At 33.4% G+C, this 24,724-nt stretch overlaps 4 protein-coding genes across 7 annotated transcripts; 2 read left to right on the forward strand and 2 right to left on the reverse strand.

Annotated features, from left to right (window-relative positions):
- Positions 1-433: 433 nt before the first annotated feature.
- Positions 434-4,735, reverse strand: LOC117909584. 2 transcript variants are annotated; one of them, XR_004650404.1, is made up of 6 exons: positions 3,918-4,735; positions 3,744-3,839; positions 3,572-3,646; positions 3,394-3,480; positions 2,294-2,363; positions 952-1,043 (listed from the first exon to the last, which is right to left on the reverse strand). XR_004650404.1 is itself a non-coding variant. In XM_034823644.1 (5 exons), the coding sequence occupies exons 1-5, from the start codon at positions 4,704-4,706 to the stop codon at positions 933-935; spliced, it is 1,158 nt and encodes a 385-aa protein (XP_034679535.1). In that variant the 5' UTR covers positions 4,707-4,733; the 3' UTR covers positions 434-932. The 2 variants fall into 2 exon arrangements, 1 of the variants encoding a protein (XP_034679535.1); XM_034823644.1 differs by lacking the exon at positions 2,294-2,363 and having other exon boundaries at positions 434-1,043; positions 3,918-4,733.
- Positions 4,736-8,399: 3,664 nt separating this feature from the next.
- LOC117908956 (polynucleotide 3'-phosphatase ZDP) lies at positions 8,400-15,543 on the forward strand. The gene is made up of 12 exons (XM_034822819.1): positions 8,400-8,770; positions 9,287-9,346; positions 10,415-10,477; positions 10,566-10,628; positions 11,729-11,800; positions 11,972-12,028; positions 12,530-12,606; positions 12,877-12,958; positions 13,127-13,243; positions 13,446-13,573; positions 13,846-13,915; positions 14,783-15,543. The coding sequence occupies exons 1-12, from the start codon at positions 8,543-8,545 to the stop codon at positions 14,828-14,830; spliced, it is 1,065 nt and encodes a 354-aa protein (XP_034678710.1). The 5' UTR covers positions 8,400-8,542; the 3' UTR covers positions 14,831-15,543.
- Positions 15,544-15,758: 215 nt separating this feature from the next.
- On the reverse strand, positions 15,759-17,930 carry LOC117908955. 2 transcript variants are annotated; one of them, XM_034822818.1, is made up of 2 exons: positions 16,568-17,930; positions 15,759-16,471 (listed from the first exon to the last, which is right to left on the reverse strand). In XM_034822818.1, exons 1-2 carry the CDS (start codon positions 17,906-17,908, stop codon positions 16,079-16,081), a joined length of 1,734 nt encoding a protein of 577 aa, XP_034678709.1. In that variant the 5' UTR covers positions 17,909-17,930; the 3' UTR covers positions 15,759-16,078. The 2 variants fall into 2 exon arrangements, with proteins under 2 accessions (XP_034678709.1, XP_034678708.1); XM_034822817.1 differs by having other exon boundaries at positions 15,759-17,930.
- Positions 17,931-19,011: 1,081 nt separating this feature from the next.
- On the forward strand, positions 19,012-24,127 carry LOC117909672 (rab3 GTPase-activating protein non-catalytic subunit). Of its 2 annotated transcripts, none has more exons than XM_034823770.1 (8): positions 19,012-19,394; positions 21,007-21,141; positions 21,439-21,633; positions 21,871-21,932; positions 22,094-22,251; positions 23,272-23,420; positions 23,505-23,648; positions 23,851-24,127. In XM_034823770.1, exons 1-8 carry the CDS (start codon positions 19,041-19,043, stop codon positions 24,028-24,030), a joined length of 1,377 nt encoding a protein of 458 aa, XP_034679661.1. In that variant the 5' UTR covers positions 19,012-19,040; the 3' UTR covers positions 24,031-24,127. The 2 variants fall into 2 exon arrangements, with proteins under 2 accessions (XP_034679661.1, XP_034679662.1); XM_034823771.1 differs by having other exon boundaries at positions 21,439-21,630.
- Positions 24,128-24,724: the final 597 nt, after the last annotated feature.

The following is a 24,724-nucleotide window of genomic DNA, read 5'->3' on the forward strand; positions in this document are numbered from 1 at the left end:
CATGGGAAAAAAAAAAAAAGATGATTTATATTTTAAAATGCTTGTGACCAGTGATATCTAAAATCTAAAACCAGCCTTCCTTATTCCCAACTTTCTCTCAAAATCACTCTTAAGCAAACTCTTTATTAAACTCCAGGGAGGCAACCAAGGCATGGTATCTAATCAACCGGCAAATATGGAAAGATCAAGCATATTGCTCATGAATGTAAGTTCAATCAGCTTTAGTTCATGGGTTATATGTTTTGAGTTTTTTTTTTTTTTTTTTTTTTTTTCCAAAAACAACTTTTATGCTATAATTGATTTCTAAAAGCACTACCAAACGGATTCTTAGTTGCACTTAATAGATTTTGGTTGCCAACCTGCAAAAGTTCCAAGTAATGGATGCCATAGAGAGACAACAGAAGGAAACTATAACCTATACCAACCAACTCCATAGCTAGACACGAGCACATGCAGATTGATCCAATCCAAAATGACTTCTTTGATGCCTACGGCAAGTAACTGAATCATCATCACAAACTAGAAGCACTGATTCACATCCAAACATGGAACAGGATTCATTTATGGGAAGAAAAAATTCGAAAAGAAAGAAGCAAAGAAAGCAAAATTAAAAGGGAAGAAGAGAACACTCTTCAATGACTGAAAGTTACCATTTTAATTGGTCCAAAGGCAATGAGCCACACAAAGGGGTGGGTTGCAGTCCTCACAACCCCCAGCAGGACCCATGAAAATTTTCCCCTTCCCCAGCTGCTCACATGACCAGATGAAGGTAGGGTTCCATCTCAGACCTCTTCACAAAACCATATCCTTCGCCACCATTCATCATAAGAACTTTTGGGCTGACAAAATCTGCCATCAAGCATTCTCCTGAGGTTCAAGAAATATAAATCTTACTGTGCATCTTAAACCCTGACTTGCTTCTTCTTCCCAAATCATTGTTGCAAGTCAACTCCACTAGTTCCTCCATTTGCTCCACCAAAAACTATAATCACCTCTTGAGAATCTTTACTCTCAGGTTCAACACCATCTTCTTTAATTGGCACCTGAATTGAGTAATGTGCAAACAAAATCAGATATTCTCTCAGTGAAGATCTAATCCAAAGAGAACTGATGCATACACCATTTCAGGGCATTCAATGTTCCAATGATACAATGTTTTGTTTCCAGGTTTCCAGGAGTTTACACTCAATACCTCGACAGCTTTCTTGTCAAGGCATTCTATATTTTGATAGGCACCTTCTTGCCCTGCCCATCAAGAACACAACATCCTGAAATTTTTATCTATAGTGTTGATTCCAACACCATCTTCCTTCAAAGATTTCAATATTCGGTAATTTTAAACAATAAAAAACAAAAGGTTGGATTGGGTAATTACCAAAAGCATCAATATGATTGTTTCAAGATTTGTACCATAAGAGCAGATTTTTGGAAGAAAAATAACCACACAAATTGGAACAAATGGGAAACAAGAAAATTGACAAATCAATCCCAAAAATATGCTATGTTGGACACACATCTTCCTTGTGGCTTGCCATCCAGCTTCTGTGTGCGCTAGCAACATGCAATTCACATATTCTTATCAAAAAAGAAAAAGAAACAAACAAAAAAAATATGTGCACCACTTGTGCTATTAGGTGCTATTTGTATACTTCCCGAGTATTTGGTGTGTCCTTGTGGCGTTTTTATTTTTTAATGAATTTGGTTTTATTTATAAAAAAAAAAAAAAAATCACTCCACCACAAGTATATCTCTCCTGTCACACATAATGTAGGAATCACATCTGATATGCTAGGGAAACAGCAGAACTATTTTCCTGCAGTTGCATAAAACAGCCACTACGAGTGACACTTTGCAGCAACTATTGCCAAGCACCACCAAAATGGGGCCCCTATCAAAATCATGTTCTTAAGATGCCATTTACTTTGTTAGAAAATGCAGATGCATATCTTGTACATTTTTTTGATTGGTAAATTGGACTTGAACATAGAGCCTCTCGTAAACCCTCCCTGACCTTTTACCACTTGAGCTAGGCCTCAAGGGCAGATGCATATTTTGTACATATATAAAGAAAAGCATTTATATGATAGATGAGCATCCGACTCAGCCAATTTTGCACTAGAGAGGTTATTTGTTTTATTATGCTTCCACTTTTCTTTCTCAATGGCAGGTTTGGTAGAAAACTCTGTTTCTTTTCCAACGGCAATATTTATACACCATCATTAAAGAAATCTTAATCAAAAAAGGAAGGCATAAAAACCATTTGCATTACTAATTATAAGACAAATCATCTCACCATGCAATCCAGCTCTCCAGTATGCACATCCGTGGCATCCAAAACTCCCTTATCAAGATCTCCCAACTTACTGTCATTGCCCTCCTCCAAAGAATCCAGCAATTCACAAAAAAAAAAAAAAAAAAAAAAAAAAAAAAAAACACACACACACACACAACACACATGATATGTCATTGTTGAGATACACAAAGCCCTGATGTTACACACAAACCTTTAATTCAACCCCATTAGCATTTGAATCCTCAACCACAACATTCAAATTATCAGCATTTTTGTACATATATAAAGAAAAGCGTTTATATGATAGATGAGCATCCCACTCAGCCAATTTTGCACTAGAGGTTATTAGTTTCATTATGCTTCCACTTTTCTTTCTCAAATGGCCGGTTTGGTAGAAACCTCTTGATGGGGGAAAGCCTTTTAAAGTTTATTCAAGGAAGAAAGGGAAGACCTAAGTAAACTTTAAGTAGGATTAATATTAATTAGAATTGAATAGGGATTAGTATTTGTTGGAGTCTAATTAGGATTAGCTAGTTGAGTTATAATATAATTAGAATTTGAGTCATGATAGGTTATTAGAGTCCTAGTAGACTTTGGATGTTATAATTAGAATTAGAATCATAATAGGTTATTAGAGTCCTAGTAGACTTTGGATTTCTTAGAGAAGCCTATAAATAGGCTAATCAATGTAAATCAAAGGAATGAATTTTGATGAATAATATTATACTTTCTTTCATTGTAAGGTTGCAACCCTCAATGGTGAGACTCCATTGATTTTTCTTCTAGGTGAGACTCCTAGAAGGCCTTAGTGAGACTCTAAGGTTTTCCATCTTTTCTTCATTGTTTCTTCTTTATCTCTATTTCTTATCTTATAATTTTCTCTACCATAAAGTTTATTCCTTGTTCCTCTCCTTACACCCTAAAAATAAAACCCTAGCCCATGTACCCTTGAGTATAGGCAACCATCTTAGGGTTGTCCTACATCACCTCTGTTTCTTTTCCAACGGCAATATTTATACACCATCATTAGAGAAATCATAATTGAAAAAGGAAGGCATAAAAACCATTTGCATTACTAATTATAAGACAAATCATCTCACCGTGAAATCCAGCTCTCCAGGAGTGGCATCCGAAACTCCCTTATCAAGATCTCCCAACTTACTGTCCTTGCCCTCCTCCAAAGAATCCTGCAATTCACAAAAATAAAAAAACACAACACCTATATGACATGTCATCGTTGAGATACACAAATCCCAAACAAACCTGATACACACAAACCTTCAATTCAACCCCATTAGCATTTGAATCCTCAACCACAACATTCAAATTATCGGCATTGTCACTGCTATTGCCCTACAATGTTGAACTTAAAACATCACCGTGTGAAAATACCACAAACAAATATAATAAATATCCCCAAAGGGCTATATAGTTAAATAGCCTTGCAAACCTTCACTTCATCCATATCAACATTCTGATCCTTGATCACAGATTTCAAATTATCATCGGTGGAATCCAAATTATCGGTATTGCCATTGGAATTACCCTACATTGTTCAGTTCAAGTAATCAATGAGCTTAAATATCAGCATAATCAAACATAACAAGCACTAACAATTAACTACCTGCAATTCTCCCCCTTGAGGGAGATGATCACCCGCTTTTAAAGCTATTGTAGGAAGCCGATTAACATCCCAACCAAGAACCCTACAAATAACATGTCCATAAGATCGATGCGCCCGCTTTTTGTTCGTCTTAGAAATCGCACTTGAATGCTGAACAAGCCCCACACAGTCCTTATACCTCTTCCCAACCTTCTTCCCCATCCCACCACACACCAAACAGCAGAAAATTCCACCCTCATTGTTCTTCTCATAGTAACTCCTCAATTCAGCATCCTTCGAAAACAACCCCACAAAGAATTCAAATTCCTCACACCCATCTTCCTCCAGATCATCATCATCAACATCATCATCGTCGTCGTCACTCTCATTCCTTGAGAAAAACTCTCTGCAAGCGGCCAAACCCTTTTCTTGTATTTGCAGTGCAATCAACTTGGCTTCCTCCTCCGCCGTGGCCGGCCTGGCTGTGGGGAGGGAGGGGGATTTTGACCATCCGGAGAGCTGGTCTGAAATGGGTTGGACCGGCCATTCGGCGCCGGAGGCCGGGGGTTGTGGGTCGGATTCCGGCAGCTTTTTGGCCTTTTCGAGTTTCTTGGGCTTGGTTTTGTGTTTTTTGGTGGTGGTGTTCTTGAAAGTTTTGGAAATGGAGGTCTGATGAAGGGTTCTTGATGATTTGGAGATGGGTCTAGGGTTAGGGTTAGGGTTAGTGTTGGTTTTTCTTGGAGGGCCTTGGTGCCACAGAGAGTGGAGATATATGACCTCATCTCTCAGCCTCTGCTCGTCGGAATCCATAAAGCTTTTTCCAATACTTCAATCTTTGAAAAATAATACTGCCTGGGTTTGAAAGGGAGTATTGTGTTTTGAGCCAATTGGGCCAAAAATTAACATTTTGTCCATATTTCATACATATTTAAGTCCAAAACCCAAATAAAGTATAAAAATTAAGATGAAGAATATATTGTCTTTTATTAATTCCTAAAATACCCTTAACCCTTAATTTTTTTATGTTTTTTTTCCCTTGAATCTTTTAAGAAATGATAAAAAATTTGGGATTTTTCATCCAAATATTTTTTATCTTTTTGTATTTATCTTTTAGTTTAATTTTTCATATTTTATTTTAAATTTATATTACCTTTTCATTTATATTTTTCTCTTATTTTTAATTATTTTTTATATTTTCTACATTAACCATATTTTAAAAATTTTAAAAATTGACTATCACTTCATTTTATTATATATATATATATATATATATATATATATATATATATATATATATATATATCATTTTAGCTTTTTAATTTTTAATATTTTATTTTAAAATTTTTAAAAAAATAAATTTATTGAAAAAAATAACTAAGATACAAAGTTTTAATATTATATTAATAAATTTTCTTATCTAGATAGACTAATATTATATTAATAAGAAAATTGTCAATACAATTTTTTTAGTTAAACTTTATAAATTAAATTTCAAATAAAATATATCATATAAAATTTATCTAAAAATGATTGAAAGTGGTCTTTAATTTTTTTTTTTATTGACTTTCAAACTTATCTAATTTTTTACTTGAAAGGTAATAGAACATGTTTACAAAAAAAAAAAAAGTTTTCATTTTTTAAATAAATGAGTATAAATATATTAAAAGAATTAAAGATAATCTTAGTAAAAAAAAATTGATAAGTATGATTATAATTTTAAATATAGATTCATTTGGATAAAATTTCACAAAAAAAAATGGTGGAAAGAAAAAATATTATTAAAACTACAAAAACAAAATATGCAATTACAAAATTTTGATGATAAAATTTAAAAATAAAATTCGAAACAATTCTTAAGTGAGAGAATTTGAGTGGGAAAAAAATCTGAGTGGAAAAAAATAGGAAAGCTTTTCAAAATCACTTAAATTTTTAACAAAAAATAATTTTGTACACTCTTATATTATTAGTAAATTTGTTTTGTATAGTTAGTGTAATACCCTTGTATAATACTCAAATTTCATACATCATCTCATAAATATATGACAATAGGTCGGTTAAGCATTGGTTTGGTTTTAAAAAGGAAGAAAAATTACCATATACAAGTTAGATAAAACGTATGACATGAATGTATGCTTAACCAATGTGTGTAAGGAATGTCATTTATTATTGGATAAATAAACAAACAAATTTTTCAGAATCACATAAAATATTTCACAAATAATAGTCTTATACACCCTTTTACAGTTAATATATTTGTCATGTACACTTAGTGTAAATACCTTGTATTAGACAAAAAAAAAATAAATAAAATAAAATTAAAAAGAGTAATAAATATATATAATTTAGTTATTTAATTATTTTTCATATAAAAGATAGTCCCACAAAAAACAAATAATTGATCAATTTATTTGTTTTTATATATATATATATATTATTAAAATAACTAATGGAAAAATATAAAAATGGATAATCAAAAATTTAATTCTTTTTATTATTTTCATATAAAAAATAATACTAAACAAGGTTTTCAATTTTTATTTTTAAAAATAGTTTTCATTTTTAATTAAATGTTTTTTCAAAAAGAAAATATAAAAAATATAAATCATATTACCATTTTTTAGAAAGTATTTTTTATAATAGTTTTTTAACATAATTTTTCTTTATTTATAATTTAAAATATAAAATAATGTTTGAATTATATATATATATAAATTAAAAACAATGAAAATTCCAAATTGTTAAAATAGAATTATTATGGTTGCATGAATAGTGGTACAATAAAGACAAAAAAAAACTTATGTGAAAGGTCATTAGGTAATTTAGTCCATCACTATTTTATATTCTTAAAAGGTAATATATAGAAATTTGAATAATATATTGGTCTTTTAATATTTTATATCATTTCTATCAATTATGGAAGTTATATAGATCAAATATTAATTTTTGGGTCTAACTGGGCTCAAAACACAATTCTCCCATTTTTTATACGTTTGGAACAAAAAATAAATAAATAAATTTATTACAAAAAAAATATTAAAAAGAAGAAGAAAAAATCATAAACAATTCACAAATGCATACATAATTAATGAAAAATTATGCTTAGATTTTTTTAAAAAAATATTGTTTTTTTATAACAAAAGTACGTAAGAAACTATAACTTGGATTATTGTATTATTCACTCTAAATCTAAAGGATTTTCATGGTTTTAAAACGTGTTTATATGATGAGTATAAGTCCATACTTATATAATGTTAAACACTTTTTTTTCTATCAATCACAACTATCATTTATATAGACAATGTCCTTATTATGTCTCATAAAATTGTAGAATCAAACAAACTCTCACATTAGGGTTACAGACATGTCATGATTGAATAATTAGATGATCCCTATCGAGCATGGTGAACGATAAATAATTGTCAAGGTAAACATGCTTTCAAATAATATTTCTAAAAACTTGTTTTATAAAACATCAAATAATAGTTTTCCAAAAGTGTTATAAAAAACTATTTTTGAAAATAATTATTAAACATGTTATAAGCGCATGTTATAAGCCATTTAATAACATTCTTTATTATTATTGCATCCTTGACATAATCGAATAAAAATTTATTATTAAACAACAATAAAAATAAAGACAAATGTTAATCAATATTTTATAATAGATTTTAAAATTATTTATTTATTAAATAATATCAAACTTGAAATCAATACAACAATATAATCTTTAACCAACCTTTGAGCCTCATTCATTCCCAACCTTTGCTAATGCAATAGGACTGATTCAAGATTAGCTTTGTACATCTATTTGGTCCCCTATTACCTAGTAGACAAATTAGATTAGTCAATCTAAAAATAGAATTTTAAAATTTAAATTACATTTCCAATGAATTTGATAAATAAATAATATAAAATATCAAAATAAAAACTAAACTTAAATGTCTTCGTAACATCAATTAATAACGATAAATATATATATTTAGATTTATTATTATTATTATTTGAGATTTTTTTTTTTACTTACGAGAATCTAGTTATCAATTAATATTGATAACATGACAAATAAAAGAGCATGATAAGTAAAAAGAGATATTTTAAGAAATAGTAAGATGATTAGTTAATATATATATATATATATATATATATATTTAAATTATTTTTAAATAGATAAGGATAACATTGATTTAAAAAATTTAAGGTTGTTTTTTTACGTATATTTATTCAGAACCCACTTTTCCCTAAAAATATTAAGTTGTGTTTGGTTGATGAAAATTTTGAGAAATAAAATAAAGAAAAAATGGAAAGAAGAAAAAGTGAAGAAAAAAAAAGATTTAAATTTAATAATTAAAAAATATATACATTTTAATTAATTTTAATTTTAATTTTATATTTTATAAGGTGAAATCAAACATAACCAAAATTTGTTACAACTATTAATTTTATTATTATTATTATTATATAAAAATATATTTTCATCGGTTCTTCTCCACCGGATTATGGTACAAGCATCCGTCTCCAATTTCTGTACTCTCACCCGTTACCCTAGCTTTTCAACCATTTTCTCCCTCCACCAAAACCATATTCGGAGCTCTCCACTGCGAATTTCGAAGGGTTTGTACTGCTTTTGCGTCGAGAAAACCACTTCAATGTCGTCGTCCTCTTCATCAAAAGTTGTCGTGGAGTACGCCAAGTCGAATCGGTCTTCGTGCAAGATATGTTCCAAAACGATCTCTGCAAATGCTGTGAGGTTGGGGATGGTGACCAGAGGCGCGCGAGGCTTCGATATGACCAAGTGGCATCACGTGCAATGCTTTTCGGCTGGTTCCGAGTCGATTTCCTCCGCCGAGATGATACAAGGGTTTGCTTCTTTGAAGGTTTGAAGTAGGGTTTTTGGATTTTTTGGTTTGGTCAGTTTGGGTACTAAGAAAGCAGAGGAAATGGTAATTAAAATCTTATAAGGCGCTTCTGGTTATGTTTTCGGTAGATTGTTTGCTTTTTGAGAGGGGAAAATGTGTCTTTTGTGTCTCACAGAGGAAAATGTGAAACTGCAAAATATGGGTGTGTTTGTGATGTTTTTGTTTTTGTTTCTGAGATGAGTGAAGAACTGGTAATGGATGAGAAAGCTCATTGTTATTAGCCTAATGACGAAAATATTATACTTTTCATCTCTATACTTCAGCACTAGAGTTTTAATACCAAATTCTCTGTTTTATGATACCTGTCTTTCGGGTACCTGTTTGGTTCAGTTAATATGAATATTTTTTTCCTTTTTATTTCTTATTTTCTCTTAGCCAACAGAGCCGTTGGGATTGAAATGGAAACTCATAGTCATAGTAGTTTCTAGTTTTCAATTTTTTTAATTAATTTTTTTTGTTCCATTGTGTTTCCAGAGCAGTGACCAGGAAGCTCTTAAGAAATTGGTTGATGGGTTTGCAAAGTCTCTGGATGAGGTAGGAGTTGAATCTCTACAGTAGTTTGTAATGGCTTGTGAAAGATGAAGAGCATGTCAGTTCTCCCTTGAAAATTGACAGGCCAAATTGCATTTAGATTTTCATTTGAACCTGTTAAACCAACATAAAAATTTGTGCCATCATAACAGCTAATGGGATGAGAATGGTTTTACGATTTCTTAAAATGACAACATTAATTAATTTTTTTTGAGTTGTATTTATGGTTGCCAATTTTTATGATGGCCTCCTTTTTTAATTTGCGCATAAAATAGAACATAATATAATCATTAGGTCCTTGTGTGACAACCAGGCATATGCTAAGAGATTGACTAAGGTGTGGTTTTACATTTTGGTGATTTTTTGCTAAACAACATGACAGAGTATCCTATTGAAATTAATAACTTGAAATAAATTGTTGGCAATAATGGGGACAATATTTTTGGATATAGCAAATAATGGGTGAAATTCTCAGAAAAAAGTAGGTAAAAATTAGGGGAAAAACATGTTATACTTTCGTATATGTTTGTGAGGATTCTTTGTTGGAGGAGGCTAGCCTCATGAATATGATTATATAAGCTTCCTGAGCTCAAGGGAAGTAGGCCAAAGGGTGAGAATGTGTGGAGAGCATTGACAGTAGATCCAAAAGATTGTTTCAGGTGGAGGCACCTAAGTATGGCTAGAAATTTATATGAATAGGCTTAAGTTTGAGCATTGTTTGTCCTTGGAAATCAGCTGTTGGTAAGGGGATGATGGCTCACCCCTGATTGTAGATTTCTTTATTTAACTTTCACATGGTTTAAATTGGACAGTTTCTCATGATAGTTTTTATTTAGGTTGATGGATGTCCTAAGGCCTGATAGATTTATATATAAAGCATAGAAAATTTGTTTTATACTTGGTTTTTCCCCATTCGACAGGAAACATAAAATTATGAATGTTTTTAACTTCATGTTATGTATAACAACATTTCCAATGGCACTTCCTGGTCAATTTGCTCATTTTTTTCCCTTTATTGTTGTGAAACCTCCATCATCTATATGAGCTATAGAAATGTATGTAACTTGGCAGGTCTTGGATGAAGGTAAAGACTTAACTGAAGGAAACAAAGAAATGATTTGTCTGGAATTGGGGGTAAACAAGCTCAGTTTCTCTTTTGATCCTTGTATTTATTTCTTAAGTTAATTATGTGTGATCATGTCTTGCATTTCCTCATTATTAGGTGCATAAAAGAGATGAAGATGAAAAAGATAAGAGGGAAGAAAGGGATTCAAAGAAAACAAAGGTATTGGTTTCCTTTTTTTGTTTTTTTTGATTAATTGTGTGATAACTGTTTTGTTTTGTTTTATATGTGTACCTGTTGGCCTTTGTTCATCTTATGGACATGGAAGTTACTTTTATTTTCTTTGATAATGCAGACTCTCAAGTGCCAGATCATAAACATCCCATAGCTGGCCTTTTCGCTATATTGTATAGGATTATATCAGTATGTGAATAGAGTTAAACCCATAATCACTGGAGACTCTGGTTTAAAATGAGGAGCTTACTTCCCAGAAAACCTGCATCCAAAACTTGTGAGAAACATCTTCTGATATTTCTAGGTGTTTGTATGAGTTTGTAATGGGAGAAAAGGTCAGCCTTGTACATGGTAAGTCATCGAAGGTTTGAAGGGAGAGTGAAGTGCAATGTGAGGTGAGGTGGCAAAGTGCAGACAGTGATCCCAAAAGGATTATATTTTCCACCAAAATATAATATTGAGCCTGAGACAGTCTGAAAAGAAAAAAATTAGGCGATTAAAAAGAAGTTCTGGTATTCTGTGAACTTTGAATCGGTAGATTTTTTATTCTTAGAGATGTAGTCATGAGATAATAAGCATGCCTTGGGAATATATGATTGACAGATAATATTCTGAAACTGCAAAGGACACTTCTGATTTATTGGCACTTTTATATCCCGAGATGTATCAGCATCAAGTTTAATTATGTGACACCTGAGCTTGGTTTTTCAACCTGGAATTAATTATACCGCCTCTATAGGTGTTAAATAATACTGTTTCAATTGTTCAGTCCTCTCTTGCCACAGCGGTAATGTCATATGCTTTGTGTCTTGTGTTAATGAATTCTAGCTATTTTTTTTATCATTAACATCTTCATCTGGATTTGTGAAGTTATGAATCAAACATCTGTGTACAAACCCATTTAAAGAAAGCAGTTGACCAGTTTTCTTATCTTTAGGTTCATTTCATTGTTGGTTTCTAGTTACCAATGAATTGTTTCTTATAAAAAAGAGTTCATGTTGTATAGCATTTCTTAGCTTGCTTGGCATAACTTTTTACTGTCAAGTTGGACATTTATTTGGTTTTACTTTGCACATTATTGCATGCAGATATCTGCACCTGCTCTGAAAGCTGAGCAGGAAATAGCCTTTGCAGTTTCTGATATCAAGGACAAGTATAAGGTTTGATCTATGTTAATGTTTATTTTTGGCGTTCTAGTTTTTTTTCAATTTTAAATTTACCATTATTACATCTTTGTAAACTTCATATCATCATAGCAACCTTCTTTTTCTCACAAGTATTTGCCTTTCATTAAGGCTTCTTTCATTAATCCAAGTTGATTTCTGATTCAGGATGCTACACTACTGCCAAAATGGAAAGCATTCCAGACAGTAATTTTTCTTGAACGGGTGAGATATTGCTTTAGTTATGATAGCGAACCTTGTTGATGCTTGTTTTACACGAATAGACAGTACAGGGATATAAAGGTTTGAAATTCATTTATATTTGTAGGTAAAGAAGTGGTATTGGTTTGTATACTCTATTTTGCTGCAAGTATATTGAAACAAGCTTTCTGCTAGTTTTTTATTTTTATTTTTTATGTTAGTTCTCTTCTTTGATCCCCTATTTAGAATCTACCTTTTTTATTGCTTTTACATTGTTGGTTCCTATTATTTTGACCTGTTTTTAAACTATTCAAACATTTTGTCAGTGCTATTTATAGCATTTTTGCTTGCTTACACTATAGTCATTAATGCACAGACACATATGTTTGCAGTTGTGTAATCCCTGCTCACATGCATTCATTTGCTTATACCTTGTTCATCTGAAGCACTTAACAAACTACTTTTCAGCAGTAGTAAGACATTGCACATTGTTTGCCTGTTCTTTATGTATTCTACTTTTTGTAGGATGACGATCTTCACGATTCAAAAAAAATTGCTGCATTCGATTTTGATGGATGTCTTGCCAAAACATCTGTGAAAAGGTATGGCTTTTATAATTTCTGAGGTCCTTATTTTTAGTAATGCTTGATGGATTTTTATTACAGAAAGTAAAATTCTAATAGCTAATGGCCAAAATAAACTAAGAGCATTTCCTCAAAAGTGTTCTCTCTAGTATTACATGATATCTTGGTGTATCTCTACTTATCAGCAACACCAAAATGTATCAGTTGACACCCAGCTGATGCAAAAGAATGATATGTGGCCATGCATCATTCAAACTGATAGGCAACCTAATTGTACTTTAATTCCAGAGTAGGTCCAGATGCTTGGTCCCTTATGTATCCTTCAATACCGGACAAGTTGCAGAGCTTGTATAATGATGGCTACAAGCTGGTTTGTTTCTTTTCCTTGTGAAAATTTTCTAATATTTATTTATTAACCTTTTGTTCTTGATTTATAAAATGATAACTATTACAACTTGTCATTTGGATATTGCGGTTGATTCAGTTTATTAAGCTGTGTGAATGTTTTACCCATCTTCATTCTCAATTTCATCATCAGGTAATCTTTACCAATGAATCCAACATAGAGCGCTGGAAGAATAAGAGACAGGTAGCAGTGGACTCAAAAATTGGGCGCCTTAACAATTTCATCAAGTGTGTCAAGGTTCCAATTCAGGTGGTTTATTCTAGTGTCCTTGGATTTTCTTTTATGAATTAGGCAGCAAAATTTGATCTGTATGGTGATCATTTTGTGTGACAACTCTTGGTGTGGATCAGATCTCTTCACCCATTCCTTTGTTTGGAATTAAAGCTTATTTAATGTGGAGAATATCTTGGAAAATATGCAAAGTCTTTACTTGTAACTCTCTGTTTTGCAGGTTTTTATATCCTGTGGGTTTGATAAATCTGATGGTCAAGCAGAAGACCCCTTTCGCAAGCCCAAACCTGGGATGTGGCGGATTATGGAGCAACACTTCAACTCTGGCATTTCGATTGATATGGATCAGTTATTTTTCTCTTCCCTTTCTTGCTTTACTATTTTGGTTTTGGGAATCTGGTTTTTATGCTATGTGCCACTCTGTCCCACAATATACATGTACAGCTCTTATATTTACAAAGAGCACTGTGATTAGCATTCTCCCATACAAAGAATTGCCTAATGCCATCGTATTATCCCTCTTTGAACACATATGTTTGCTGCTTTATTGTGTAAAATAACACCATGTTAAGAGATGGGATCAGCAATTTGATATTAATTCCCCAACTCTACATTTGTAGATCCTTTTATGTTGGAGATGCGGCTGGGAGACTAAATGACCACAGTGATGCTGATATTAAATTTGCACAGGTATGGTACAAGTAATCTTTTAAATTAATTTGCTTAATGTACAAACTATATTTTGTTCTTGCATTAAGTTCAATTTTTCTGTCTGCTGAATGAACTTCTACTGTTCATGGTTATGGCATTGCTGTTCAACAGTCACTACTTCATTTGAACAGATAATGCGAAATCATCAGTTTCACCACCGCTTTTTCTAGTCAATATTATTCTGATTCTCAATAGCCCTCAAACAATGGTTTAGAGGTGATTTTTTATAGTCACAAAATGTTTCCATAAGATCATTATATGGGTACTCATTGAATACCTCACTCATCACTCATCTGTAGTGTTCAGTTTTGATTTGGGAAAACACAATGGAATTTACATCAAAATAGAATCCTTAAGGTATTTTCAGCGTTGTACTTCCCCTTCACAGGTCCTAAAAAGCTTAAAATTGAGAAGCAGAAAAAAAATTGTGTTGTTTTGGAAACTTGCAGATTAAAACTTAGGTGTGGCACTACTCTCTCAAATGAAACTTTTACTTGTTATGAACGGAAACAATTATAATTATAAGCTAGGACAAACTGGTATATTTAATGATAACCATATTTTTCCACTAGGTGTTCATCACTTATAAAATTGTAAATAATGGGTACTTCTGAACTGTTGTATTAAGAAATTACTAACCACTTGTCAACTTGCTTACAAAGATGCTTCTTTTTGTCCTTTCAATTGATCTGTGAAATTCTTTCTATGGTTTTCATCCAGAACAGTTAGTTTAAATCTCTTTTTGTCCTGCATTTTGTGGCCTGGATATTACAAATCACAGATAGGCAGAGTCATTACAAGGTCTGGATAATTTCATTGGCCTAATGGATTTCTCTGCTGTTGTAGGCAATTGGACTAAAGTTTTATGTTCCTGAGGAATACTTTGATGCGTAAGGAGTTTCTGGCTGTTGGTTCCTGAAGCCGATGCTGACTAGCAGAGGGATCTGATTTAAAATTTTTTGCCAGTTTATTAAAATTATATGCCAGTTTCCTTGATGATTGGTTTGGGTTCTCACCAGAAACTTTCTTGTTCTCTCAATTGGACAAACTAACACAAAACTAGCAGATTGTAGACAAGTTAATGGTTTTAGGTTCCTATGTAAATCTATGCCTGAAGGTTAGCCCTACTGATTTTGTTTTCAAATGTGCCTTGCCAGCCAGCATAGGCAAGCCCTTGTGTTTTGGGATCTTTGCCAAAACAAGCTTTGTTTCCTGCATTTCCTCTCTTCAACCTGAGTCCAATTTCACTGCTAACTAAACAGTGGCCACTGGCTGGTGGCTGGCCAGGCTGGCATGGCTACCTAACTCTGACGAGCAAACTTCAGGTCTGGGCGCCTGAAATTCATATCAACATTGTGAGCATGTATTATGGTTTCTTCTTTTCTTTCTTCCAGGTAATTGTATCACTTGTACACCTTATAACTCCCTAGAACACGATGTGTGTACATTGCTATGCCCTGGATCGCATGAATATTACTCTCTGGGCTGTATATGGCCAAAATGTAAGCAGACTCAATTGTGTTATTACCCACTAATGGGTTTGCATTGGATTCTGAGTAGGGGTGGGAAAGTTTATGACTCGATCATTAAATGGGTTATATTTGTCATGTTTGAGTTTATTCTTTGAACATGATTATTATTTGTGTTATGTTTAGACTGACTCACTTAGTCGAACACCTAAGTCTTGACATGATACGAACATAAACCATGCTTCAAGGACTTGTCTAAAGCTAAGTTCTATATCTTGACTTTGAGAACAAAATAAAATCTATGAAGTTGCCAAAAGTGCAACACTGCACAAAATATAATAAAAAGACTGCTCTTTGTGATATCGGAAACTTGTCATTAAACATGAAATAACTTCGTACATAAACCTGTTTTTGACTTAATTTTTTAGCTCATAAGCTCTTCTTATAATTAATATTAGAAGAAAGGCATACCCGAGCTCAAGTTTAACTGAGCTTTTGACTTATAAGTCGGTTTGCAGGTGTAACTCGATAGGAATTTGAGCTCTAGCAACAGCAACTATGTAACTCAGTGGTAATGTCCTCTAGCAATGAACTTGGCAGATCTTTTGATAATTGATGATTGATCATAGGCTCTGGTACATAATCCTAAATGGCCTTCACAATAGCCATCACTTCAATCCTTCCTACCAATTTCGCCATCCAAAATAGCATGCCTTGTCAACACAATCTCCTTCACTAGACTCTGATACGTGAAGGGTCTCACCGCCGCTCGCAAAAACAGCTCCGGAGGCATCTTACTCTTCTTAATCCTCCTCCTCCATGGACCATACCCGGCATACTTCCACTCTTGTTGACTCACTTTCGGTCTCTTCCCCCTCATCTCATCTTCTTCAACCTCCTTTGCCTTTCCCTTCCCTTCTTCCATTGCTTTCAACTGGCTCTTGTAGAGTTCAGTAGACCTCTCTACACTCCTCCTTGCTAGATTCTCCATTGCTTCATTGCTGCTCAGCGCCTTCTTGAATTCATTATCCCAGTACTCCTCGTTATCGTCTGGACCTGAACCCTCCTCTTTGATGCCCAATTCGTCATCCCCACCTTCTATATCCATCACTATATCATCTCGATCCTCACCCCCATCGACATTTTTATCATCCTGGTCATCCTCTTTGATGCCCAATTCGTCATCCCCACCTTCTATATCCATCACTACATCATCTCGATCCTCACCCCCATCGACATTTTTATCATCCTGGTCATCCCCATCATCCTCAATCCAATCTGTGATGGTTGTCTCACCGGCATTGGCCTTAATCCCAACCTCATCATCATCATCAGGGGCATCACAACCCAATTCCATCTCCTCCAACTTGGCCTTCCATTCCTTGGTGTAAGGATGGAGGAGCTCAACAGGGTGATTCCCTAACAAAAACTCCAAACACCTGGACTTCCCCTCATCGCTCAGCTTCTCATAGGCCTTCACAACGTCATCCACAAATGCCTTTGGATTCACCTTCACAATCTTACACAACCCAGCAAAATAAGTACACACCTCCACCCTCCCATCCTCATGCCTCAGCTCAAACAGAAAATCCCCTTCAGTTTTCGGGTCCAGGAGCGGCGTCAGCGCCCGGAAAAAATCATCCTGAGGCTCAAACCTGCACTGGTACACCGGCCGCTTGACGTATATGATATCGGGTCTCATCCAGGCTGCGCACTGCGTGATCAATGCCCTAGCCTTGTTCCCTAGCCTCCCCATCAAACTCCATTTATCCAATCTCTGTTTTCCGGCCTCAAGCACAACTTCACACACAAGGGTCCATTGCTGCCATGGCAATGCATTGAGTCTCCACTTTGGGTGCCTAACAAACACCCAAAAATACCTAAATCCTACACTCTTATCCATTGAATTCAATTTTTCACCAAAATCGATGGCCATTTCGTGCTGCTCGATCTTCTCCCACTCTTCCTGATCCTTCACCTCTCCTATCAACGTCACGCACTCGTCCGACATCCTGCCGCGAATCGGGTCACCCAAAACGATGCCGCGCCACGAATACGGCCCAAATTCGCCATACTTGTACCAGTCGTAGGGGTGTCGGAGATTCGGGTCGTCCTTTTCCATGAACCGGACCATCCGGTCGTAGCCAAGACCGATCATCTGGAGCTCCTCCTCGCTGAAATTGTCTGCATAGTTGCGATGAGGGTTCTTGAGGCGGTAGAAGAGGGACTCCGCAAGTTTCTGCATTTTCCGGCGGGCGTTGCGCTTGGCCTCGCGGCGGACCTCGGCACCACCCTCGATACGGCCGGGGGAAGAGCCGCCGGGGGACTTCTTGCTCCGGCCGGCGAGCGCGCGGACATTGCGGTGGTTGAGGGAGATGGGTTTGGGGAATTTGGGAGACGGGATCAGGGTCAGGGATTTGGAGTGAGGGTGAGGGGGTTTTGTGAAGGATGAAGTTAGGGGAGGGTTTAGGGTTTTAGGAAATGAGAGGTTTTGCGTCTGCATTGGATTGGAAATTTGAAGGGAGTGAGTGTGGATAAGGTTTGAATATGAATATTATATATATATATATATATATATATATATATATATATATATATATATATATATATATATAGTTTTTAATTTTTGAAAATTTATTTATAATTTTTTTTATAAAATATAGTTTTTCGAAAATTCATTAAAAAAAATTGTTTTTAAAAATAAATTTTAAGTATTTTTGCTTTTCTTGTTTTACAAAATATCCTTAATAGTAATTGAAAATTACGAAATATTTTGAAAATTTTTATTTTTTGATATAAGAGTATGGTATTTGTTTCGGAGTTTAAGGTAGAGATTTTTATATTTCATAATTGTTTTTGAAAATAATTTTATATTTTTTGAAAAAAAACATATTTGAAAACAAAAAAACAGAGAAAATTTTTTAATTTGTTTTCAATTATTTTTAATTTATATTATGAAAAATGCTTCTAAAAAAACTATATAAATATAAAAAATGATTAAAAATAAATCATTAAAATAAAAATTATTTTTTAAAACATATTTAAAAACATAAAATATAACTTCAAAACATTTTAAATTCTCTTACGTTTATTATATAAAATATCAAATAATAATTTTAAAAAATAATTTTTAAGAATAGTTTTTTAAAAATTATTTTATGATATTTTGTAAGATATAAATATGGTAAACAACCTAAATTTTTTTTAACTTATTTTTTATATTTAAAAAAAAAATTTTGTAGTAATTTATTTTTAATAATTCTTTATATTTATATAATTAATTTTTTAGAATGGTCATTGAAAAACTATTGAAAACAATTAAAAAATGCTTTTAAGAAGGAAAAAAAATCATATTTTTTGCTCTTAAAAACATAAATTATTTTCTATTTTTTTTATTACCAAATGTTTCCAAACATGTAACATTTCAAAAAATAGTTTTCACTCTAGAATTTTTGAGCCTATTTTTTAATTTACTTATTTTTAATAATAGTTGCCAAAATGTTATATTTTGTAAGCTTTAAATTAATAATTATTTAATTATTAGAAAAAATTAGTTGATGGAATTTTATGTTAGAAAACAAAAATGTTAAAGAGGAAGATGAGAGAAGCCGTTAGCTCCACTCTTCATTCCCAGTATGGCGAGACGAGTCTACACGACCGAGTTGGGTTGCATCGCCTGTAACGAACTCAGTGAACTCGGAGCTGGCAAGGAGGCCTGGCTCGTCGAAAACCCTAGCCTCATCTGCGCCCTGGACACCGATTCTCTAGCTCTCGCCAACCGATCCTTCGTTCTCGTTCTGGGTTGGTCGGAAAATGGCGATCCCTACAATTCTCCTGTCAAGATCCGACCCACTTTGTCACAGATCGAGGCCGAGCGGATTACTGCTGTTGAGTGGTTGGTTTTTGATGAGATTAGGGTTCTCGCGGTTGGGACTTCTAGCGGGTATTTGATGATTTATTCGTTGGGTGCTGATTTGATTCATAAGCAGGTGAGTGAATTGGGTGGTTTTTTGGTTTGTGGGTGTGGTTGCTTGGTGAGAACGTGTGGGAGAGGGGAATTGTTTGGAGTTTTAGATGTGGGTTTGTTTGATTATGAGGTGGAGTTTTGGATTTTGGATTTGAATTGTGGGTTTTTTAATGCTATTTTTGTGTGGTTAGAAGATCTAGATTCAGTATGAGTTCGTTTGGTGCTTTGTTTAATAACTTGAAATGTGGTTTGATTATGTTTTTGTTTGCATGTCGAGAAAATTTTGGAAAATTTTGGAAAATTTTGGAAAATTTTGGAAAATTGAAAATTGGAATTCTGTTTGATAAGAGAACGTAGGAAAAAAAAAAGGGTTGGAGTTGCACTGAGTAATGGGCTTGTTTGATGTCTCTGTTAAGGAAGTAGACAATTAAAAAAAAAAAATCTAAGAAATTGAATTGTAGATGCTTTGAACGTTATTTGATGCCCTATTTAGTTGACGAGGAATTGCTGGAAAAGAAAAGAAAATGATATTTTAAGAGAGAGGATCATGATATTTAAACCTTCTACTATATATATATATATATATATATCACAATTTTTGTAAAACATGAAGCTAAGGCACAGAGAGAACTCATTTTTCAGTTATCAATGTGACTAGGTGGTGTTTGTTTTTTTACTTAATTCTAAATAGAACTTTAACACTTAATAGTATTAAGTATTAAGTTGTTTGTTTTTTTAATATTTTCTTTCTATTAAACATTAAAAAGTAAGGAAAAATCAATATGTTATTTTTTCCATTTAGAAAAAGTCAAATATTGGTGGTGTTTGTTTTTTTACTTAATTCTAAATAGAATATTAATGCTTAATAGTGTTAAATATTAGGTTGTTTGTTTTTTTAGTATTTTATTTGTATCAAGTATTAAAAAGTAAAGAAAAACTTATGTTATTTTTTCTATTTAGAAAAAGCTACATATTTTGGCTTTTTCTATTTAGTAAAAAGTTTATAATAAGTCATGAAAAAATAAAAAAACAAACAAACTAAATTTTGAAAACAAATTGCTTTCAGCAAAAAGCCAAAAAAACAAACACCATCAAAGGGCTTTTTCTATTCAGTAAAAAGTTTATAATAAATTATGAAAAAATAGAAAAAAAACAACTTAAAGTCTAAAAGCAAATTGTTTTCAGTAAAAAGCTAAAAAAAACAAACGTCTCTAAGATTGTCGTTCAGTTATCCATGAACCGAGCTTGTAGTTCAGCTAAGAATCTTGAATGTATGAGACCTGTGGTTGATCGACTGATGGCCTTGCATTGCCCATACTTCCGCTTTTAATTGAGGACATTAAAAGGCATGACTGCTGCATTATTTTGTTGTGCTTTTATGCGTAGTGATATCAATATGACTTTTTCAGTGCCTGCTCACGTTCCCAATGTCTTGTAGCTTCTAAAATTTTAGATGCAAATACTTGCTCATCTTGTTTTGTCATTGGAATAAGATTTTTTTCACCCATTTTCCGTCTTTTTTTCAGTTTAATTGTACTTTCCTGATGAATCAGGAAGAGTAAATGATCATGGATAATTGAATAGTTATTATAAGCAGCACAGGAGTCCTCGAACTCATTAGTCAATGCTTGCAGATGATAAATCCTGGACGGATTCTAAAGTTCAGAGTCCGTGGAACTAAGAGAGATCTGACACAGGGTTCATCCTCGGAGGAGGTTTGTGTTGTTATGCCTGGTGTAATTGCTCGTTTTGATGGGGCTGATTTACAGGTACATATGCTATTTTATGCTGTCAAGTTATGGGATTTTTTTAATGAAACATCATCATGCTCAAAACCTTCATATATTTTTGTATTAACCCTGCAGCTACTTAAATTAGTAAGATTTAAATGAATCGGTTTCTCATATTGATGGGGATCTGAAACAAAGCCTTGAGAAAAAAGATTATATTTTAGTTTTACCATGAGAATAATATCCTCGGTCATATTTATTTCATTTTTGAAGCAGTAGCCTCTAGGAATCTTGACAGGTTATGCCTCTGACTTGCTTTCCATGTGTAACATGTAGAGTATGCTGCAAAGATGGTTTCAAGATACACACTCTCAGTTTTGGGATGAGAAACCAAAAAGGAGAGATCAAGAGGATTCGGAAAAGTCTTATGGAAGACTGCCTTACCAGCTATGGAATGTTAGCAAGTATGGGCCATGTGCTGATGCAGCAATTACTGGGACAATGCCTCCTCCACTCATGGAGCTCCAGGTGGTAAATTATGTTGCTTAATCTTATTAACCCGTAGATGGTTTCTGATATTAGAAACTATTCTAACAGACCAATGTTCTACAAATCACCAGTATTTTGCTAGCTAAAATGTATTATAGTCTATGGAATTTATTGAAACACTTCTCGGTTTCCTCCTATGGTGTTGCTGCTCCTATGTTTTATTCTTAGTAACCTTGCTGCATCCTATATTTGAATTCAGCTGCTTTTATTGTTGGGCAGTCAAGTCAACGCTATTATTGTGCAGTGACTATTGGAGACGATGCTGTGATTTCTGCATTCAGGTTAGCATGTGCAATTTATTTATTTATCATACCATCTTGCTGATAGTCTGGTAGTTTCTTTGGTAATTTTCTTGCTCTGTATTGAAAAAATACTCTCTTTTTTCTTTTTCTCTTCTCCTGTGGGTATTCTGCTGACCAAATTTTGCTTCATTCTGTGAAAGGCTTTCAGAAGACAGAAATAGGTCTTTAGTGGGAGCTATCTTGTCAAAAGTTGTGCCTGCAACCTTTTCAACAATAGCCTCTTTTTCTAAAATGATATGGAGGAGTGAGCAAAAATCACCAAAAAGATCGGAACCAAAGCCTCAACCATTTGCCCGAGGTGAAATTGATTTATTTTTTTATCTTTTTGTTTGATCCTTAGCTGTTATATCATATCCTATGAAAGGAATAAAGAATTAAGTTGAACATATTGATGAATCGCATCATCTGGGCTCTGGCTCCCTGGTTCCCTTTTTTTAAGTCCTTAATCTTCTGTTGATGCTTTCACTTCCCACTTGTGCATCTTTCACTCCCATATCTGTTGGCTAACCAATGCTTATATTTTTTTTTAAAAAAAGAATACATGCTAGTTTAACACGTTCTATAGTGTTAACTGGATTAAAAAGAGGACTTCAGCAGCTTCAGTGCTTTTGTTATTTGATAATTTGTAGGTCATTCTGATACCTGAATTGAGAAGGTGATCAAAAAGAGCATTCAGAATCTTAGGTGGTGTTTGTTTTTTTACTTAATTCTAAATAGAATCTTAATGCTTAATAGTATTAAATATTAGGTTGTTTGTTTTTGTAGTATTTTATTTCTATTAAGTATTAAAAAGTAAAAAAAAACTCATATGTTATTTTTTCTATTTAAAAAAAGTTACATATTTGGTGGTGTTTGTTTTTTTACTTAATTCTAAATAGAACTTTAATGCTTAATAGTGTTAAATATTAGGTTGTTTGTTTTTGTAGTATTTTATTTCTATTAAGTATTAAAAAGTACAAAAAATCAATATGTTATTTTTTCTCTTTAGAAAAAGCTATATATTTTGGCTTTTTCTATTTAGTAAAAAGTTTATAATAAGTCATGAAAAAGTAGAAAAACAAACAACCTAAACTCTGAAAACAAATTGTTTTAAGTAAAAAGCCAAAAAAACAAACATCACCTTAGATTTTGGCTGTAGCTTTGGTGATTTTGTCCTTTAATCAATCTTTAGGTGCATATTTAGTTCATTACAATCTCACTTTGGTAATTATGATTTAAATGTTAGTAGGTTCAGTTGACCGAGTTAAGTATATGCATATTCTCCTTTGAACTGTCAACAAAGCCCTCTTGACTGACTGCCATTATAATTTTTTTGCAGCTTCTCCTTTGACATGTTTGAAAGATCACCCAAGAAAGGGCGAGAAGCTTACTTTATCACCTAGTGGTACATTGGCTGCCATAACAGATTCACTGGGCCGTATATTGCTATTAGATACTCAAGCACTCGTTGTAGTACGGTTATGGAAGGTTTTCTCTCATCATGCTTACACTCAAATCCTTTTCATGAGGCAACCAGTCATTTCCCCTAACAATGGACTCTACTTCTTTCAGGGATATCGTGATGCTAGCTGCCTGTTCACGGAGATGCTAGTCAGCAAAGACACTGCAGCATCAAGTTCCTCTTACTATGAGCCAGTGAAGAGTGATTATTGCCTGTGTTTAGCTATTCACGCCCCACGAAAGGGAATTGTTGAGGTAAGCTATATTTGTAAAAACCCTGGGTGAAACTATGCTGCACTGCTGGTATGGTCCAAACCCTGCCCAGAACCTGGCAATTCAAAAATATCTGTTGGTTTTGGATCCCATATTCGAAAAGCTGGAACTGCTTCAATTATACTTGCATTGTTGGGAATTCCCGGGTTAAGTACTGAATATGGGATTGGACATGTTCATGCAGGTATGGCAGATGAGGACTGGACCACGCCTTCTAACTGTTCAATGCTCCAAAGGCAGTAAAATACTGCAACCCACCTACAGGTTTGGATCATCAATGGGCTCTCCTTATGTCCCATTGGAAGTTTTCCTGTTGAATGGAGACTCTGGTCAATTATCAGTTCTAAACCGATCTCTTAATTGACTTTTTGAATGGAACGGCATTCTTTCTCATTGATGTACATTCGAAAGTAAAATCATGTTAATCTGAATGATCTAAGTCTGTTATCTTTCATCATCAAGTAGTTTGTGCACTTCTTGTATCTTAGGCTGAATTTGAATAAGATAGAAAGAAAGTACATCCTGTAAAAATGCTTCAACAATATTCAAAAGTTTACTTCAATAATAGAATTTTACCTCCTAAAAATTTCAAAATATAAAAAAGTGTTTTTAAATATTTTTTTTTTTTAAAAATCTTCAAAGAACAAATAAAAATATTTTTTGAAAATACTCTCGCTTCTGTTTTTGAAAATATAAATCATTTTCTGTTTTATATTATTAAACATGTTTTTTCTCCATAACAATTTTAAAAACAGCTATCAAATAGCATGTGCCCTTAAATTGATTAGAAGAGTTATTAAAAACCTAATTTTGAAAATCTAACTTTCAATTGCTTTTTTTTGGCCACATTAATTAAAGATAATTTATGTTAAAAATATGTAACCATTTCCATGGTTTTAAAAACCCCACCGGTTAAATCAATGGTCATATCGGCGAACTAGATGAACCGACCTCCGAATTTCCATTGTTCCCCCCCCCCCCCCCCCCCCAACTACCCACCCCTGCGTCGGAAAGTGACTAGAAACCCACCCACCCCCCGTCGGAACCCACGCGCCGGA

The sequence above is a fragment of the Vitis riparia genome, chromosome 19 (genome assembly GCF_004353265.1).
Source record: "Vitis riparia cultivar Riparia Gloire de Montpellier isolate 1030 chromosome 19, EGFV_Vit.rip_1.0, whole genome shotgun sequence".
In the NCBI taxonomy this organism is placed as follows: Eukaryota; Viridiplantae; Streptophyta; class Magnoliopsida; order Vitales; family Vitaceae; genus Vitis; species Vitis riparia.